Source organism: Pimephales promelas, chromosome 3 (assembly GCF_988280905.1).
Source record: "Pimephales promelas chromosome 3, fPimPro1.hap1.1, whole genome shotgun sequence".
Lineage (NCBI taxonomy): Eukaryota > Metazoa > Chordata > Actinopteri > Cypriniformes > Leuciscidae > Pimephales > Pimephales promelas.
The window spans coordinates 1,424,591-1,446,035 of NC_142771.1; the positions used below are offsets into that span (position 1 = coordinate 1,424,591).

Genomic DNA, 21,445 nt, shown 5'->3' on the forward strand with positions numbered 1-21,445 from the left:
TGAATACTGTACATCATGTCTAATAACAGCAGTGAATATGAACACATTTCCTGTTTCCTGACAAAAGTTACAGTAGGATACAGATTTTTTCAGACCGTATATTCGACCTGCCAAAATATGTATCCCCCCCTAAAATCTACAGATGATGGCCTATCATTAAGTGTTTTATTTTATGAATACTGTACATCATGTCTAATAACAGCAGTGAATATGAACACATTTCTTGTTTCCTGACAAAAGTTATAGTGGGATACAAATTTTTTCAGACCGTATTTTCGACCTGCCAAAATATGTATCCCCCCCCCCCCCCCTATCATTTAGTGTTTTATGTATGGTGGGGGTCTTATCTTGCTTTCTTGGCGCCACAGGAAGTGGAGATGTTGATAGGCCATCATCTGTGGAATATGGCGAGGGGGATACCTTTTATAGCAGGTCGGAAATACGGTCTGAAAAAATCTGTATCCCACTGTAACTTTTGTCAGGAAACAAGAAATGTGTTCTTATTCACTGCTGTTATTAGACATGATGTACAGTATTTATAAAATAAAACACTAGATGATAGGCCATCACCTGTATATTTTACGGGGGGGATACATATTTTGGCAGGTCGAAAATACGGTCTGAAAAAATCTGTATCCCACTATAACTTCAGGAAAAAAGAAATGTGTTCATATTCACTGCTGTTAGAACAATTCTATATCCACAGGCTGTTTGAACGATATGGTCGTCTTAGTTTTTCAGTAACTTTAGACATTCTCGTGAGAATTTTTCCATTCCGTGCATGAAGCTCGATCGTTTGCCCACAGAAGATAAGAATAAAATAATTTGTTTGTGATGGGCCACGTGATATCTGTCTTTGCTAAACCTCGACGATTAAAAAAAACAACAACAGTAAAACGATAACTTAAACAATTCACGTGTTATAATTTAATTCACCTTGGACAAAGCAATGACGCACCTCCTGCTGAATGCGAGCGCGCTCCCGCGACCGGGGATACACTTTCTATCGGGGGTAAGTACCTTGGCACGACACCTGTCTGTGTAACGGTCACCAGGTGGAGTGCCCTTGAGAGAGTTGTTGTGTGAAATGACAACAGACTAGAGTTGTAGTTGTGTTGAACTTTTATTTATTCTACTATTAACAATTTTACATTTGGGAGCAATTTAGCGAGAACACACACTGCATACCTTTTCATAATAATGGTTTACTAATACATATTGTATATTTTTTAAATAAACAGGGTACTATGTATTTAAACATTTTTTTTTAAATGTTTTTATAGTTTTTATTAAAGTGCATAAGTTTAAGTTTGGGCGTACATGTTTCAATGGAAAAATGTAAATGTAAAACTATTGCAATACTGGGAAATCTACTTTTGTTCCGTACAAATGGTGTTTGTTACGCTCTTGTTTAGTTACAGGGTAGGACAATAAAAATACACACTGTGATGAGATGATGAACTATAATGAACTGTCATATGCGCGGGTAGAAAAAAAATGGCGGAGAGATTAGAAATGTTGATTCTGTCTTGTATGATCTCTCTGATGATAGGAAGGCTGCTGCGTGAGGAAAGTTGGAATACATCTTTTTAAAAGGTATATTATTTTCCTGCTCCCTGACAAGATATATATATATATATATATATATATATATATATATATATATATATCACCTAATCCATATAAATGGTTTCCTCCTAGTCCTCTAAAGAGACACGATTGCTCTATGATTTTAACAGTTTAAAGTTAGACTTCTAAGTCTAATCACATTCAAGTAACAATCAGGATGCAATTGTTTGAATTTAAACGAAAATGTATCTGTTGTGTGCGCTATAGGTACTTGTCAGGAGATGGCGCTGTAGTCCACATGTTGTAAAAGGTGTAGAGTAAGAATGGATGTTTGCACATACTGCCTGGCAGTGTTGGATTGCTTGTGGGTTTTGAATAAACCTTGAAGAAGAATCTTTCTTGTCTTCTTGATTACCTGGACTTTACAGTATCTGTGATCAATTTCAAATAATATGATGTTGAAATCCTTGTGGGGATTTAAACGTATAGCATGCAGTGGACAACAGCCTTTTAAGTCTATAAACAAGTAAAAGTGCACAACATTAATTTTAGGTATGCTAGATGCAATGCTTAATAATAGTTGACAAATATTTTTAAATATTAAAATGATAAATACATAGATTTTTTTAAATATATTGCATTAAGTGGCCTATGTTTATAAAGTTATATATTTTAAGTCCACTAAAAAATTAATAATTTTTCTGTTCTTACACAAAGTACTTCAAAAATGTATTGTAAGAGCAACATGTGTTTTCTTTAAATGCACTAAAACTTCACTAAAAGTATGCTTGTGCTTAGCATATTTCTTAAAAATATAATGAATCATGTATTTATTACCAATGCTTCTACTAGTTAGAAATATATTAAAAGTATACTTGTGTTGAGCATTTTTCTTAAAAGTGTAAAAAAGCATATTTTTTAACCAATCTACTTAAAGTTTACTTTTTATGTTAAAAGTAAAAACATCTACGATGACATTAAATGTTTTTACTTAGTTATTCACGCACAGCTATACCACACCACGACAATCAGACTTTTAGGGAAAAAACTATTCTACTGGACGCACCGGTGGGGGAATTTTGTACAATTAGAAAACTTTATTGGCAAGTATATTTTAAATACACAATTAATCTCTTTCAGTGACAGGAGCTTCCCGTATAGAACACAGTACAGGCATATACATATCCTCAATCTGCTTCTTCATTTCGAAGAGCAAACTCGAATGTAGCGCCTCCTCTCCTACTTCCTGATCTCTCCTGATTATTTTCTCGACACAAGTGTAAAGAAGTATTTTCTCTCTTTCTCTAACCTCTTCTGGGACCTTATTATCCTGATGTTTCCATGATCCTCCTGTTAACATGGGATTGTTGTCTTTAAACTCTTGCCATGATTTAAAGGTCACCATCATGAGGATGTTCAGGTAACACATGTTATGATTCCTGATAACTTCTGAGTATAAAACAGCACACAGTGCTATGGCGTCTCCGAATTCCTGTATAGAAGACCACACTTTGTCATGATGCCCTGTAATGTAGTTCCAGAGAGTCTCAGAACAGTTTTTTTTGAAAAATGTTGATGTTTGCAATCTCGGATAAGAAAGTTTCCCTTTGTCTTCTTCTTTGATTGGATGGCAGCAGTACAGATCGTCTGCTCGCATCTTTACCGTAAATTTACCGACTGAGAAGTGGATATGCTGCCTGTCTGGACTTTTAAACCAGGTATTAATGAGAAAATAAATTAGTTTAGCATAGTGACTAAAATCTGCTATTTTGATGTCTGTTTTGGTGTCAATTGTTATAGGCCCGAAATTAGAATCAGAACCAGAACCCAGCACGTCCGAGTTAATGATCATTTTTAAGAGCTTGTACAATTTTTTATAGATGTTTCCATCCGGACGAAATTCATTGATTCCGTTGATCAAAAGCACCTCTTTCAACTTCTTGGCAATCAAGTAGAGATAGGCTTTCAGCTTGTTTTCATTCCCGTTGAAATTAGACTACATAAACATAAAAAACAAGAGTTACACAGAATATATTGACATTATCTATTTAATAAAAAAATAAAAATTGTATGACAGATATAACCTACGGTGTTCCCTCTCTCCACCAAACACGAGCCGGCTTCAGGCTCCTGAGCAGAGTTTTCATTGTTGTCACTAAAATGCAAAAATCAAAAAACAAAATGAAATACATTGTTCAAAACTACTGCATTGATTAACTTAGTTAAAATCTTAAAACCTTAATATTAATAGTTTAATTAAATGTAGTAACTCTTCTCATGCTGTGTGAGGAGCACGGGGAGTTTCCGCGAAATTGTCCATAAATTAATAAAACTCAAAATATCATTCTCAAATTTACACAAGAACACTCTCAGTGCCTGTTATTAGGAAAGTTTCAGATGAGAATAATTAAGACTTTTTCATATGTTTTTGAAAGAAAAACGCTGAATTTATTTTTGCAAAGATACTGTTAACACCAATTTTATGAAGTATTTCTAAACTGTTCAGCATTTTGAAATGTTTTAAAATTTAGTCCTGCGATCAAAGTTAAAAAATAAACGATTTTCAGCATCATTATAGGCCTACTAGTCTAATATAAATAATTAAGAATAAGGATAAAGAATTACTAAATAATTATAATTAATGTTTTTCTCTTAGCCTATTTTTAATGCTATTTATTTATTTTTGCATATTCATGTTTTTGTAGAAACCAACTGATACTTTTGTTGCCGCTGTCGATGTATGAATGGGTGAATGTGAGACGATGTGTAAAGCGCTTTAGGTGGTGGGTCTGGTGAAAGCGAAATGATTAGATATGTGTAACATGTTAAAGCTAAAAATGTGGCAAAATGGTCATTCAAATGTTATTTTTCTTAATTGCATTTACACTCCCAGTCAAGACACTTGCGATTGCCTTTTCATGAAATGTGCCGCAATGGATGTAGCAAAATTCAATGTTCACAAGGAATGCATTCCGAGCAGCAAACGCCACCTCCCGCCCTGTGTTGTTTCTCTCTCTCGGATTCATAGCTCGGAATGCGTATGTCGTTCCGGTAACATGGAAAGGTTTAGGGGAGGGGAGTGGGGAGTTAAGCGCGCACCATACACAAGCAAAAACTATTTTTTGGCGTATATAAACGGCACGAGAAATGACATTCTCAGTTCAGTATTCATCCGTCGCGTGTAATACGGACGCACTCTACAATCTACTCTACATACACCGTGTGTTGTGCTCAGTTTTGGGAAGAGAATACAAGATAAAGAGACTGAGAGAAAAAAGAGATGAGAGAGGATATGCATACTATGCCCAGAATTAATTCATACGAATTGGAAACTCGTAAAATATGTAAGATTTAGCAAAAATGTAAAAGAATAAAATAAAAATAATAAATAAATAGTGTCTCAAAATGTGGTGAAAGTTCCTTTGAGACATCCGTGCCCAGGGCACGTCATTGCCATAATCCCCCTTGAACACTGGTCTTTTTGCACTTTTGCACACGACACACACCCTAACACTACCCCAGGTTTACAGTGCATATGCCCGATAATAGAAAACTAATTAAAATTATTGTTATGAATTTACACTTTCATGAGATCGTGCTGCAGCTTCACACACAAACACCCAAAACTCTTTCACAGTATTTTGCCCCACTGCTGCCCTGCTCGGGTGAATGAGAAGAAAACTTCAGGAACATTTTTTTTTTAGGGGTAATGCACGTCAGTTTATAGTCAGAGACATTGATGAGATTAACTGTAAACTAACTATTAGCCTACTAAACTAAATAAACTTGTATTGGCTTTATATTTTATTATCTTTATGAGTTTTATTCTTTATTCTTATTTTAGACGCCGTAAGAATGAAGAATATATAAAGAACAAGAGAGATCATAGCGATCTATATTTAGCTCGATAGTCTAAAAACAATAGTAAATAATAAGTTGCAGTGGAATAGTAATACCGACACCATCTATAAAAAGGGGCTGCAGAGACTGTACTTTATGCGGACACTGAGACAGTTTAGAGTGGACAGAGATATGTTACTTTTTTATCACCCATCTGTGGAGAGCATGCTACTTTTCTGTTGCGTTGCATGGTATTTCTCTTTGTCAGTGACCAACAAAAATAGATTGAGCAAGATAGTTAACCTGGCCAGAAAGGTTGCGGGGCATAAACTAGACAGTATTACCTGTGAAAGAAGAGTGTTGAAGAAAGGTATAGCTATTAATAAAGATACGTCACATCCCTTACACCGGGCATACGAGCTGTTGCCATTAGGGAGAAGGTTTAGGTTACCTTATTTCCAGACAAATCGAGCCAGTAAATCATTTATTTCAACTAGCATCACTTTGATGAACAAGAAGTTACCTGTAGGACTGCACTTTACATAGCACTATTTAGCACTTTAAATAGCACTAATAGCACTTTAATTAGGTTTCTTGGAGTCTTCTGTCCTGATGCTGTGTATGTGTAGGGGTGTGGTGGGGATGAGGGAGGGGGTGGTTGGGGTGAGCGAATGTTGTATTCTGTCATGTAAAATTGTCTTTGTATATATGTATCAGGCGTACTGTAGGTGCAGAACAATTTCCCGCGAGGATAAATAAACTTAATCTTAAATCCGGTGAAATAAACGCATATCCACCGTCTGTTCGTGTCAATGTGTGCAGGATACCCATTTTCTAACGGGTTGAGCATTGTTTCAATTTGGTTTAGTTTATTTGGTATATCTTTCTTTTTCTTCTTCTTATTCTTTTACTTGTTTGTAGCTATTTTATTGATGTTTTCCGTTCTTCTTTTAATTGTTTGAAATAAAGATCTGTCCTTGATTCATTCATTCGTTCTTAAGAAAATAGTTTTGTATGACCTACCTGTTCATGTGATGTTGTTCTGTGCCCGTTAAGTCTCCTTTAAAATGACGGAAAGGTAATTGAGTTTAGTTATCTCTCCACACCTCGCACACGCCGCCGTTCAAAACCACTTATCTACTACTTGTTACTCTGCATCTCCTCCTCTGAAATAAACGCATATCCACCGTCTGTTCGTGTTAATATGTGCAGAGGGTTGTCAACTTGTGAGTTTTGCTTTGAGTGAGATTTGAGATTTTTTTTTTTTTTTTTTTGGGTGGGGGTGCGCAGTGGTGTAGTCTAGTTTTTTGTAGTGAGTATACTGAATGCGAGCGCTCTCCCGCGACCGGGGATACACTTTCTATCGGGGGTAAGTACCTTGGCACGACACCTGTCTGTGTGAGCAGTTTTGAGTTGTTGTGTGTAAACGCAGGGGCGCAACTGCCCAGTTTCAGAGGGGAATTCAGCGCAGGGGCGCAACTGCCCAGTTTCAGAGGGGAATACAGCGCAGGGGCGCAACTGCCCAGTTTCAGAGGGGAATACAGCAACAAACAGCAACCCCCCCCCCCCCCCCCCCCAAAAAAAAAAAAGGAAAAATAAATGTAATGTAAGTGTGCCGTGTAATAAGTGGAACAAATAAGAGCGATCAGATAAAATAAGTGCAAAATTGATACAATTAAACTATAGCTACTCCACCTTGATGAACCCCCCTAAGAAAACTATAAGCTCCATTGGAACAGCAATACCAGTGTTTCTCACAGGATTTTAGTTAAAACTGTGGTAGGTGGACCTGTGTTTCTCTAGGGGGGTTCGGGGGCATGCACCCCCGTAAGAAAATTTTGTGTTCTGTAATGTTAAATTCAGCAGTCTGGTGCACTTTGAGAGTTCAAAATAAAAAGCTCCAACCCATATTCAGGGTACAAATTAAACAAAGAAAAAATTTAACCTCTTTTAGTTAGTGTCTGTCTACATTACACTGCTACATAATAATAGTTATAATATTAATCCCATTATAGTAATAGCCAAAGGCTATTGTAAAACAAATGCACTGAATGCACTGAAACTTTCATAATTAGTTTTGCACTAATTTCTATACTTGAAAGATATAAGCGCATAATGACATGTTTCATGGGCCAGTGTGTTAGAAAAAAAACTAAAGCTGACTTTTTTTGACCAATGCATTACAACAGCACGGCGCCACCAATTAGGCAAAAAAAAAAAAAAAAAAATGGGCCGCCGATGTATGAGTTTTGTGGGCCGTTAAGACAAATAAATAAAAAAAGGATGAGAAGTATCAGCTGAAAAAGCCATAGACCGTAAAAGAAAAGCACGTCGGCCCAGCGGGAATTTCCCGGTAGTCCGATGGCCACCGAGATATAAATATGCCTGGATGTCACATTTTAAATACCTGTTGGATTTCAGCAATGCATGCAGTTATTTAGCTGCTGTCGCATCAATTGACATGCCATCTCATTTTCTCTCTTTCTTTTTCTATTTTTAGCCCCACAGCATTTTGTTTTATCCATCTTTTTCGACGATAACTAACTACTCGTACCTACTCGCTCAGCGCTCACGGCGCCCCCGCCCGCTCGCGACATTACCCGACCCCCTTCTCAATGAGGGCGCCTATACTCTAGCCTGGCTGTTAGTCCTCTAAAATTTTATATAACATTGAAGGAATGTAGAAATGATCTAGAAACGCACAACAGCAGCTACATATAGAAATACAATATAGCCTATATATATTTTTTAATTTTTAATTTGTTTTTGGCGCCCCCCATTGTGCTGCGCCCCTATGCGCCGCATATAGCGCATACCCACTTTTTGCGCCACTGGGTAAACGATGACAACAGACTAGAGTTGTAGTTGTGTTGAACTTTTATTTATTCTACTATTATGGTACAACAATTTTACATTTGGGAGCAATTTAGCGAGAACACACACTGCATACCTTTTCATAATAATGGTTTACTAATACATATTGTATATTTTTTAAATAAACAGGGTACTATGTATTTAAACAATTTTTTAAAAATGTTTTTATAGTTTTTATTAAAGTGCAGAAGTTTAAGTTTGGGCGTACATGTTTCAATGGAAAAATGTAAATGTAAAACTATTGCAATACTGGGAAATCTACTTTTGTTCCGTACAAATGGTGTTTGTTACGCTCTTGTTTAGTTACAGGGTAGGACAATAAAAATACACACTGTGATGAGATGATGAACTATAATGAACTGTCATATGCGCGGGTAGAAAAAAAAATGGCGGAGAGATTAGAAATGTTGATTCTGTCCTGTATGATCTCTCTGATGATAGGAAGGCTGCTGCGTGAGGAAAGTTGGAATACATCTTTTTAAAAGGTATATTATTTTCCTGCTCCCTGACAAGATATATATATATATATATATATATATATATATATATATATATATATATATATATATATATATATATATATATATCACCTAATCCATATAAATGGTTTCCTCCTAGTCCTCTAAAGAGACACGATTGCTCTATGATTTTAACAGTTTAAAGTTAGACTTCTAAGTCTAATCACATTCAAGTAACAATCAGGATGTAATTGTTTGAATTTAAACGAAAATGTATCTGTTGTGTGCGCTATAGGTACTTGTCAGGAGATGGCGCTGTAGTCCACATGTTGTAAAAGGTGTAGAGTAAGAATGGATGTTTGCACATACTGCCTGGCAGTGTTGGATAGCTTGTGGGTTTTGAATAAACCTTGAAGAAGAATCTTTCTTGTCTTCTTGATTACCTGGACTTTACAGTATCTGTGATCAATTTCAAATAATATGATGTTGAAATCCTTGTGGGGATTTAAACGTATAGCATGCAGTGGACAACAGCCTTTTAAGTCTATAAACAAGTAAAAGTGCACAACATTAATTTTAGGTATGCTAGATGCAATGCTTAATAATAGTTGACAAATATTTTTAAATATTAAAATGATAAATACATAGATTTTTTAAATATATTGCATTAAGTGGCCTATAAGTGTTTATAAAGTTATATATTTTAAGTCCACTAAAAAATTAATAATTTTTCTGTTCTTACACAAAGTACTTCAAAAATGTATTGTAAGAGCAACATGTGTTTTCTTTAAATGCACTAAAACTTCACTAAAAGTATGCTTGTGCTTAGCATATTTCTTAAAAATATAATGAATCATGTATTTATTACCAATGCTTCTACTAGTTAGAAATATATTAAAAGTATACTTGTGTTGAGCATTTTTCTTAAAAGTGTAAAAAAGCATATTTTTTAACCAATCTACTTAAAGTTTACTTTTTATGTTAAAAGTAAAAACATCTACGATGACATTAAATGTTTTTACTTAGTTATTCACGCACAGCTATACCACACCACGACAATCAGACTTTTAGGAAAAAAACTACACTGTAAAAAATGCCTGTGAAATCTACAGTTATTTACTGTAGATGTCACAGTAACAATACTGTAAAAGATTTTTACAGTAGAATATTGTAAAGTTTACAGTAAGACCTTAAAAATCACAGTAGTTCAAGCATTACAGTGGAAATCACAGTAGTCAAAGCATTACTGTAAAAAATCACAATACAGCCACTAAAGTACTGTAAATAGTAAAGTAAACTACTGTAATTTTCCTTTTTTTTATCAAATCTTTCTTTGTAACCCTTGTGTTGTAACTTTTACTCTGATGCACCTGCTGCATGAGCTTTCTATTCCATTATATAAATATATATATAACGAATTTAAATATCTTTTGTTTGTTTGTATTTGTGACTGTAAATGGGTGTTAACAGGGCATAAACATATTTAATCCTTATCTTAAACTTCTCCAAAGTCTCCCCTAACAATATAGGCTTCATAAATGCATAATTTTTTGAGATATCATATCATCCTCTGATTTGAAATGAAGCATGACCATTGGTTATAAGTTGCAATAGTATTCACACTTTTCTATTAATATTAACATATACATTTAATAAATATATTCTTAATGTTGGTTGTTTTTATCTTTTAGCTTAACGTTATATACTTTAATATTAATAACATTTGATTAATCATGAGTTTTGAATTTGAGCCAAAACTCTCAAGCTTTCTAAGTATGTTTTGATTAATGTATCTATTCAGAATGAAGAAACCTTTTTATTATGTGTAGGTTATGTCATGTGCATTACTTTCCAAAATTGGGGCTGCCTGGTTAACTCATAAATACGTAACATGGGATTTTTATTTTACAAAAATCAGTGTTATATATATATATATATATATATATATATATATATATATTTTCGAAAGCAGGAGAGATAAATGTGCAAGTTTCCAGAGCTGTTTCTGTGCTGCAAGGCGAAATCAAAACGCCGTCAGAGTGGGCGGGGTTTAGGCAGTCAAAGCTAGAGTCTGTTAGAAAAAAGCGCGAAAGAAGCATTTGAATTTCTGTTTCGTCGTCAGTGACAGAAAAGCTAAGTTAATAGTCGAATTTACGTTTTCGTAACAGCCTTTAACGTTAAGCTCCGTTAATAAGTCTAGTATTATTCAAATGTGCGTTTCTTTATACACGGCTTTGTCTTGTGGTTGTAACGTTATTAGTGGTGCTTGCTGAAAGCAAGGCAACACTATTACTATTGTGTTTTTTGAGCCGGCCAAAAAGTTTGACGCGCTACTCCTCCCGCAGTTTTTGTCACACACCCATGAATGAGGTCTCAAAACGTGCGGAATATTCGGGAATGGTGTGCTATGACTTTTCTAAGCGATCGGGGGTACGATGTTCGCCCGAAGGGCGAACAAATTTCCTAAAAATCCCATAGACTTAACATTGCGACAAACTTTGACGACTCATAGCTCCGAGCGAGAATTTCACAGAAGCCTGCGATTTACCACATTTGAAGAGGCTGACAGGCTCTGTAAGAACATACCTCACAATGGGGTAAAAGTTGCACCCCTGGGGGGCAGGAGCTGCCCAAATTTTCCCCCATTGACCCCCATGTTATTAGTGGTGCTTGCTGAAAGCAAGGCAACACTATTACTATTGTGTTTTTTGAGTCGGCCCAAAAGTTTGGCACGCTACTCCTCCCGCAGTTTTTGTCACACACCCATGAATGAGGTCTCAAATCGTGCGGAATATTCGGGAATGGTGTGCTATGACTTTTCTAAGCGATCGGGGGTACGATGTTCGCCCGAAGGGCGAACAAATTTCCCAAAAATCCCATAGACTTAACATTGCGACAAACTTTGACGACTCATAGCTCCGAGCGAGGATTTCACAGAAACCTGCGATTTACCACATTTGAAGAGGCTGACAGGCTCTGTAAGAACATACCTCACAATGGGGTAAAAGTTGCACCCCTGGGGGGCAGGAGCTGCCCAAACTTTCCCCCATTGACCCCAATGTTATTTAAAATTTCTAGTATAGCATTATACTATTCCAGGAAAAAGTTTGGCGCACTCCTACGTCTACAGTTTTTGTCACAGACCCATGAATGAGGCATCAAATCGTGCGGCCTATTGAAGAGAAGTGTCCTATCACTTTTATCAGAGATCGGGGGTACGGTGTTCGACCCAGGGGCGAACAAATTTCCAAAAAAATCCCATAGACTTAACATTGAGACAAACTTTGACAACTCATAGCTCCGAACAACGATTTCGGAAAAACGTGTAATTTGCCACATTTGAAGAGGCTGGCAGCCTCTGTAAGAACATACCTCACAATGGGGTAAAAGTTGCACCCCTGGGGGGCAGGAGCTGCCCAAAGTTTCCCCATTGACTTACTATGGTGAAGGATGTCCCATCAAATGCATGTGTTTTTCCTACTATGGTAAATTGCATAGGGATTTTGTATTGAACATAGCTCTGGATCATAGTGTCATAGAGACAAGGGGGCGGGCTCATTTTACTCAGACGACCAATCAGTCTCTCAGGATCATTGTGAAGCTATCAAGCCACGCCCTAGCAACCATATAGAGCACCTTAGCAACAACTCCCATAGACTTCCATTGAAAGAGATATCTCCGGATAGAAGTGTCAAAGAAACACAAGGGTGGTCTCGTTTGACTCGGGGTAGCAAACAGCCAATCATGAATCACCTCAACAATTTCTGGCCACACCCTAGCAACCATTATCGAGCACCTTAGCAACCAAATTTTAAAGAGGGATATCTTCCATTCTGAATGTCATACAGGCTTGGGAGTTGTATTATATCAATTATACTGACAAGCAGCCTTTGGAGATTCATGATTGGCAGCTGCCAAGCCACTCCCTAGCAACCAAAAAGAGTACCCTAGCAACCATTTTGCAAGGCCTACATCTCTTTATCAGAACATCGTATAGAGATGGGGGTTGGTTTATACATTCACATTGACTTTGGAGCTTCATGATTGGAAGCTGCCAAGCCACTCCCTAGCAACCAAACAGAGTACCCTAGCAACCATTTTGTAACAGCTATATCTCAGCATCAGAACATTGTATCACGATGGGGGTTGGCTCTTTTCACTCATGCTAGCAAACATGACTTGCTACATGCTACACATGCTAGCAGAGAATAGCTACATGCTAATATTGATTAGCTAAGTGCTAAATCATGCCAAGAAAATGCTACAAACTTCATAGTAACCATCTGTGACAACTACCAACCTCTTAGCAACAACCTAGCAACCACCCAGAACACGCTAGCAACACCCTAGCAACCACCCAGAATACCCTAACAACCGCCTAGCAACCACCCAGAACACCATAGCAACCAGCCATAACACCCTAGCAACCGGGTGGTGAGTTTTGCCACTGCAAGCACCACTTCACATTTTCCTCTGGAAATGTACATTCTAGTTTATTTTGTTTTCGTCTTTGTGTTGATTTCTTTCACTTTTTGCCTGAGAGGAATTCAGCGAAAACGTTTCCGTGAGAGCGCCGACGGAGACGTTTTTACAGCCTTTAAACGTTAGCTATTAGTATTAGTTAGCCAACAGTTTACCTAGTTATCGGTAGCTAGCTAGCCAGGAGAATATTTTTCCCCCACCCGTTGCCTCAGCCGGAGTTTCCATCTTGGGATCGCGGATCCTTCACCAACTGCTAATGGGGATTCGGGACTTCCAGAAAATCAGTAAGTTAAGTAACGTTAACTTTACGTACCATTTTACACCCCCCAACATAATGCAGGTTGACAAGCCTCCAATTGTTCAAGTAAATACAGGTTTGTTTGTGTCAGGTTTATGTTATTGGTGGTTGAGCATTTTTTCTTTAATAGACCTCACCTCACAATAAATAATAACGTTAAGTTATAACATGGTGCTAACGTCTATCTCAATTATTGGTTAAATGCTGGGTAACTTAACAGTTAAGTCACTGGTGTCCACTGTGTGAACAATATTTTAATTAAGAGAAAATTGATGTAACTTAGAGTGGTAATTGATAAAGTTATTGTGGTAAGTTACTTCGTTTTTTTATGAGTAAACATGCACAAACCTAAAGAGAAAAAAAAGGCTCATTGCTTTCTTATCAACAATTTTTATAAAGCTTTTTCTATCCTAGTTAGTTACCTTCTTTCGAGTGACTCTTTATCTTTGCTGGCATAGGAGACTAACGGTACCACTCCCTCAGATGTAGAGGCCCAGCTGTCTCCTCCCTATCACTCCAAGGATTATCATGCTTGGTAAGTTTCACATTCACTGTTAACAAATCCTTAATGTATAACTTTATGCACAAGCAAAGCAACGTTTCTGGAAAACACTCGTGAATGCAATGAGTTTGTGTCGTGCCATTCTCTGCACTAGTCAGCAGTCACTTCAAAAACTAAAGTTATGTGGAGTAAGTTACTCTCTTATTTTTAGTAGCCACCTATAATGTCGTGATTACTATTTCAGATTGCTTGCTATGCCTGCATCACTCATTGTTTTTCTATCACCAAACCAGTAACTGCTATTTAAAGGATTAGTTCACCTCAAAATGAAAGTTTCCGAATAATTTACAAGATATCCATGTTTTTATCCTTCCTCAATGAAAGAGAAATTACATTTTTGTAGGAAAACATTTCTAGATTTTTCTTTGAATAATGGGCTCCAGTAGTCCAACAATTGTAGATAAAAAGTATATAAAATATAATTTTTTTTTCAGAAAATGACTGATCATTTCGCTAGATAAGACAATAATCCTCAGCTGGGAACCTGTATAGTGCGTTGAAGTACTTCAAAGACCTTTGAAACTGCATTCATTTGGACTTTAAAACGTTGTTTACAATTGAAGCCTATTATCCAAAGAAAAATCAAGAAATGTTTTCCCTAAACTTAATTTCTCTTCCACTAAGGAAAGAAAGACATGGATATCTTGGATGGCATTAGGGTGAGTAAATTATTAGGAGATTTTCATTTTGAGGTGAACTAATCAATCCTTTAATCCACTGCTTCAAAGATATGTATGCTCCCTGCCCTGTTTTTACAATAATTTATGTGGAAAAAATCTTTTATTAAATGTATCGCTATGAAATATAATTTTTGTGATGACTCTTGTCTTTACTAAGGAGAGACTACAAAAAAATGGATGCTGTCGATCAAGGGGAGGGTCGTAACCCCACCTGGTGCTCACATGGTGGACTTCACCACTGCCTTGGCCGCTCTCTTCGCCTGTTACGTATTCAACCTACAGTATTAGGTGGAAGCCAGCACAACACTGGAGTTTAATCAGAGGTATTTTTATATTAAATAATTTGACTGCAATGTAAAAGCACATTGACAATTGAAAAGCTGTTCAAAATCATCTTCTCCCTTTAAAATGTTATGTAATAGGTAGGGCCCTATGAAATCCGTTTTATTTTTTCCCAAATTCCGTTTTATTTTTTCCCAAATTTTGTTTTTTCCGTTTTAATTTTAGGGAATTAGGTTTTTTTTTTACCCTTGACTGTTAATTTAGTTGTAAAAAATAGTATGCTTTTAAAGTTAATGATAAAAATGTATTAAAAAAATAAAAATAAATTAGGAATGACCTTTTTACTCAGTAGCCTTTTCAGGACAAATACTGCATGATGCAACATAACACTGCACTCTTCAAGTAACAACAAAATATGGTTATGAGCTTTAAACTGTCCAGTAATATAAATTATATTAGTTTATAAGTTTAAATAAAGTCACACTCTGTCTCTCATGGAGTTCGCTTCGCCTTTGTCCAGTCCGGCGCCTCAGACAGACGTGGTGTGCACGTCGTGTGTGTGTGTGTGTGTGTGTGAGAGACGCGTGAGTGAGAGAGAGACGGAGGGAGAGCGGGGAAATACAACTGAATGAATACGCTGCGTGTTTTAAATAGTGTTAAAAACCGAAACGCAGTATGTGGCGGCGAATTAAGTGTGGTAAACACTGCATAAATCACGTGCGAACTGCTCGGCACTGACGGCTTATAGCGTTGAGTTTCTTAACTTTTAGTCGACGAATGGAGAGCCGCTTCGCCATGCTTTCATTGATTTTGATTTCGTCATTGGAGCTGAAATGACGGGTTGGGGGGTTGAGTCGCCCAGATTTGCTTCCCCCGGTCTGCATTTTCACCAGACATACGTTCTTCTCCCACACAAAAACAGAATTTCAAACCAAATATGTAAAAATCCACGAAATTCCGCGTTAACACTAGATTCCGCGTTAATTGGCCAATTCCGCGATTCCGTCCGCGATTTCGTTATCGCGGAAATCATAGGGCCCTAAATAGGGCTGGGCGATATGTCTGAAAACTGTATCACGATATAAGTGTTTCATATTGGTTGATATCGACAATTATTTATATTTTTATGACCTATTTAAAATAAGGACCATGAGACAAATATATTACATTTAAACATTTTTATTTTAAACCTAAAGGATTAGTTCACCTCAAAATGTAAATTTCCTTATAATTAACTCACCCCAATGGCATCCAAGATATCCATCTCTTTCTTTCTTCAGTGGAAAAGAATTTAAAGGGGAACTCCGGCGTAAAATGAACCGTTGGTCTAATAACACATTTTTACCTAGTCAGCCGTTCTCTGATATTTGTTTTCATGATAATCGAATGTAAAGAGTTTTATCTCTAAAAACTGTTTAGATTATAACGCTAGTATATGGGGACATATAATAAGTTAGATCTATCGCTAGTTAATACCACTAACAAGACTCAAAATAGCCCCACACTAACACCAAACGGCATTCGTGGTTCGACTTGTCGAGACTGTTTTCCCAAGATGGCTCCTGCCTGTATACGCGAAGTGGACTGTCTTGATAAAATATCTTCTTATTATACTGTCTGTACACTTACAAAGTTCTCAATGCTTCGTTTTGGATGTAGGGACCCTCATTATGTTACTATGTTAGTATGGGGCTATTTTGAGCCTTGTTAGTGGTATTAACTAGCGATTTCTTTTTACTTAGTCAATGCCCCCATATACTAGCGTTATACACTAAACAGTTTTCAGAGATAAAACACTTTACATTCGATTATCATAAAAACAAATCTCAGAGAATGGCCGACTAGGTACCAATATGTTATTAGACCAAAGGTTCATTTTGCACTGGAGTTCTCCTTTAAGAACTAATCCTTTAAAGGGGAAATTAAGCAGTCAATCAAGTTTACATGATTTACTAGATGGATTTCCACTATAATCAACAATTATACAAGACACATGACAAATGTAAACATATAAAAGAAAAAACTTTATATCTTTCGCCGCCAGGGTGCCGCCATTGCGCAGTATTCTAACATGTGACGTATCGGGGTTGGTTGGCTTTAGTTAATTGGGCAGTGAATATCCCAACATCAAACTGTTTACGCCACAGTGTTTTAACCACGGACGACTAATGTTAGGTACAGTTATTAGCCAAAAAGACAATGTCTAATGTTATGTTGACAATCTGCACTGTGTTCACGTGTTCAAACATTGTTCACGATGTCTGCCATCATATTCCCGTCTCGTCAACACCATGTAAGTTACGTTGCTATGTAGAACAGCCGGTGGTGGTTTGGGGCGAAGAGCGGGTTTGCAATGCTAACAGGTGTCAGTATGGCTGTTGAATTGCGATGCCCACTGTGTCAGAGTCCATCTGCTTTCAAGAGGTTGATCTTGACCATGCGTGGTCAATTCTGCATCACTGGCACGCACGTTTACCATGCTATACCATCTATACTAGTTAAATCTCATAAATAACTACAAATAACTAATGTTAGGGTAATCTGTTATGTTTTGTTGCGTGTTTCTTAAAATATATATATATATATATATATATATATATATATCGGCCGATATATAGGAATATCGGATTTTAAAACCAACAAATATTTGTATCGGTATCGGCCTTCAAAATCCCTTATCAGTCGGGCTCTAGTTAAAATAACTGATCTGTCACGAGACGTCTGAATCGGTGTATAACAAATTGGTAACACTTTACAATATGGTTCCATTTATTAAACTCTAGTTAACTACATTAGTTAACATTAACTATTAATAAACTGCACTTCTACAGCATTTATTAAACTTTCTAAATGTTAATTTCACCATTTACTAGTAGCCTAAATTATTTAAATAAGTTGTATTTGTTAAAGGAACACTCCACTTTTGTTTTTTATTGGCTCTACAACTCTCCCAGAGTTAAACAGTTGAGTTTTACCGTTTTCGAAACCATTCAGTCGATTTAATGTGTTTTCTTCTTTAATTTCAGGGCTCCAAATAGGATTCTCTGTCTCCAAGGTCAAGGCATGCAAGAGGCCACAGACCTTTGCCAAGTGGCAGGGGAAGTTTATTTTCCTTTCTGTTTTAAATGTTCATGCAAATGTTAAATATATATTTTTTTAAAGTTCAATGTTTTATTTTATTTCAATATTGCCATAATGTTATTTATTGCTCTTTAGAATGGGGTAATCAGTTATTTGCACAACTTCAAAGTAGTTAAATTTTTTGACTGTATTGTATCAATTTGCATTATTGTTCCATTATAGCAACTAGTCATACGGAACTAGTGAATGAACTAGTAACAGTTTGCTCTGTAACTTTACAAATCTTGTAATGAAATAGGCTCGTTGTATCAATTTGTATTAGCCTATTGTTCCGTCATAGCAACCTGTCATACAGAACTATTGAATGAACTAATAAGAATTTGCTCTGTAACTTTAAAAAAACGTTTTGTAAAATTTTCTTCAGTCGTAAATTAAAGGAACACGACAACTTGTTGGGACTTTAGCATATTCACTGTATCCCCCAGAGTTAGATATATCTCGTGCATGCTGTAACTCTGTCTGACACACCCACCGCTAGCCTAGCTTAGCACAAAGACTGGGTCTAAATGGCACCAACTAGCATACTAATCCCAATAAGTGACAAAATAACGCAAACATTTTCCTATTTACATGTTGTGATTTGTATAGTCACAGAGTGTACAAAAAACAAGGTCATATGTGACAGCCATCTTTACCGTATAAATATTGGGAACTATATTCTCAGAAGGCGAAGCACTGCTACTTGGGCGGAGTGATAACCGCAGCACCCGAGACGCGTTATGGAGAGGAGCAGAGAGTTCGTTCAGAGTTGGAATAATAGAGTCAGCAATTACTAGATAGTGAAAGCATAGTTTACAATCATGGGTGTTCGCTGTATTGTAAAGAGCTGCGACAATAAATGGGAGACCAGGTAATGCCATGATGTTTCAAAGAATTCCGAACAAAAATGCATCCTGACTAATAAATATCACAGGTCAGCATTTTTGTTTGGAATTCTATGAAACATCATGGCATTACCTGGTCTCCCATTTATTGTCGCAGCTCTTTTAAAATACAGCGAACACCCATGATTGTAAACTATGCTTTCACTATCTAGTAATTGCTGACTCTATTAATCCAACTCTGAACGAACTCTCTGCTCCTCTCCACGGCGCGTCTCAGGTGCTGCGGTTATCACTAGCAGTGGTTCGCCTTCTGAGACTATAGTTCCCAATATGCGGTTAAATGATGGCTGTGTCTCATATGACCTTGTTATTTGTACATCCTGATTTATACAAATCACAACATAAATAGGAAAATGTTTGCGTTATTTTGTTACTTATTGGGATTAGTATGCTAGCTGGAGCCATTTACATCCAGTCTTTGTGCTAAGCTATAGGCTAGCGGTGGGTGTGTCAGACAGAGTTACAGCACGCATGGAGATGAAAAAGGTATGTAAGGATTTATCTAACTCTGGGGGATACGGTGAAAAAGCTAAAGTCCCAAAAAGTCGGAGTGTTCCTTTGAATATAGCAACAGTAGAATAAGCATGATAATAGACTTCACGCCATTAGACTATCTAAAGTTAACACTCCACTGGGTGTTGTGGCCACATTACTTGCATAGAACGTGCATTAACTTTGGATGGTATAATGGCATGTTGTCCAATGTCCATTATCCCTTTGTTGTACCTGTTTTGTCATTTCTGTTCACCAAATCTTTTTAAATAAATAACTGTTAACAATTTTCTTATTGTCTGCAGTTGATTGCAATGTTTTAGAAAAATGGGTGTTTCTTTTAATGATGGCTAATATTAAATGATAGTGATATAGTATTTAAATTGTACAGTGAGAAACTGAATTTACAGTGCTTAACCGTTATCTACTGTTTATAGTACTGTGTTGCATACAATACATAAAAAACAGTGCTTAATGTTTTTTGTATGTAAATTAAATTGAAATTTTCTTCTACAGTAAAACAATCAATGCTGTAAATACAACTAAAATCAAAATATTTCAATGTTTTTGATTTCACAGTGTTTACATAAAATACTGTGAAAAGTACACTACCCTTACTGTAAAACGTATTCACAGTAACTTACTGGCAATGATTAGCCAGTAAGTTACTGTAAATACAACTAAAATCACAGTATTTAAATGTTTTTGAATTCACAGTATAAACATAAAATACTGTAAATGGAAGTACAGTACCCTTACTGTAAAGAGAATTCACAGTAACTTACTGGCTAATCGTTGCCAGTAAGTTACTGTAAATTTTACAGTAAATTTTTTACAGTGTATTCATGGTCCATCATGGTACAAGTTTGTTTGATTAATGTGTTACATTACTCATTCAGCAATCGCTATCAATTGTGTCACCAATTAGCAATGTAGTATTTATTAGCTGGTTAAAGATAGGTAAAAGTTACCCAAGTTTTCATGATTAATAACAAACAACTCAGGTGATATTTTTATGTATTCATAGGCTACTACTCTATTCTGAATAAACCCAACTGTGAACTTATATTTCTGTATTTTTTATATTTTTATTCTTAGAATTTGCCTTGTTTGTTGTGTTAGAGTGATTCCTGTGTTTAAGCACTTGCCAATAAAGCTCTTTCTGATTCTGATATGTTTATAGTTTAATTCTTACATCTCCGAAATCTAATCCACCCACATGTGTTTGTGTGTGGGCGAGGTTTCCCTCAGTCAAATGTCATCTAAACCACAACCGTTGAGAAGCTTTCTTAGAACTGCAGAACAACGATACAACATACATCCATTTAACCCTTAACCTTATGGACATTTTTCACTTTTTCAGATTTTATATTATTTTGGCACAAGTGTGAATGTTTCTATTTCACCAGTTCCATTCAGGACCTTAAGTCCTAAACTTTTAATCCCAGGGCTATTTAACTATAAAATGATGCAATATCTGTAAACAGACTTTCATTCTGTTGGCAATGCTTCAACATTTTAATTTTTACTATTTTTACGCACTCGAATGTGTACTGGGAGAATGTGTACTGGGACTTGACACGGACTCTGACTTATAATCGGAAAAATATCCGAGTCGAGTCCGGGCAATAGAGGACACAATATTATTAAAAAAACGAAACGAAACTTGTTCTGAAAAAGCATCTGTTTACTACAAAAGAACGCTCGCAGATGAAAACCTAAACATATTTTATCAGATGCCTTTCGTTTAGACGGAAATCTTAAAAACACTCCATTGTCTAAAGGGTAAAACCCCAAAAGTCTGCTAGACACTACAGTGAAAATAAACATAAAATTTACATAAAAATGTATAATATGGATGTATAATTATTAATGAATTCTTT

General features: G+C 36.3%; 1 protein-coding gene and 1 long non-coding RNA gene across 2 annotated transcripts; one reads left to right on the forward strand and one right to left on the reverse strand.

The window, feature by feature from the left end:
• Positions 1 to 2,695: 2,695 nt before the first annotated feature.
• On the reverse strand, positions 2,696 to 9,069 carry LOC120484910 (uncharacterized). The gene is made up of 4 exons (XM_089127411.1): positions 9,041 to 9,069; positions 6,787 to 6,927; positions 3,658 to 3,724; positions 2,696 to 3,565 (listed from the first exon to the last, which is right to left on the reverse strand). Exons 1-4 carry the CDS (start codon positions 9,067 to 9,069, stop codon positions 2,696 to 2,698), a joined length of 1,107 nt encoding a protein of 368 aa, XP_088983537.1.
• A 4,181-nt stretch (positions 9,070 to 13,250) lies between these two features.
• LOC120475997 (uncharacterized) lies at positions 13,251 to 18,675 on the forward strand. The gene is made up of 4 exons (XR_016155315.1): positions 13,251 to 13,507; positions 13,980 to 14,056; positions 14,921 to 15,086; positions 18,072 to 18,675. It is a non-coding gene; the product is annotated as an uncharacterized LOC120475997 (long non-coding RNA).
• Positions 18,676 to 21,445: the final 2,770 nt, after the last annotated feature.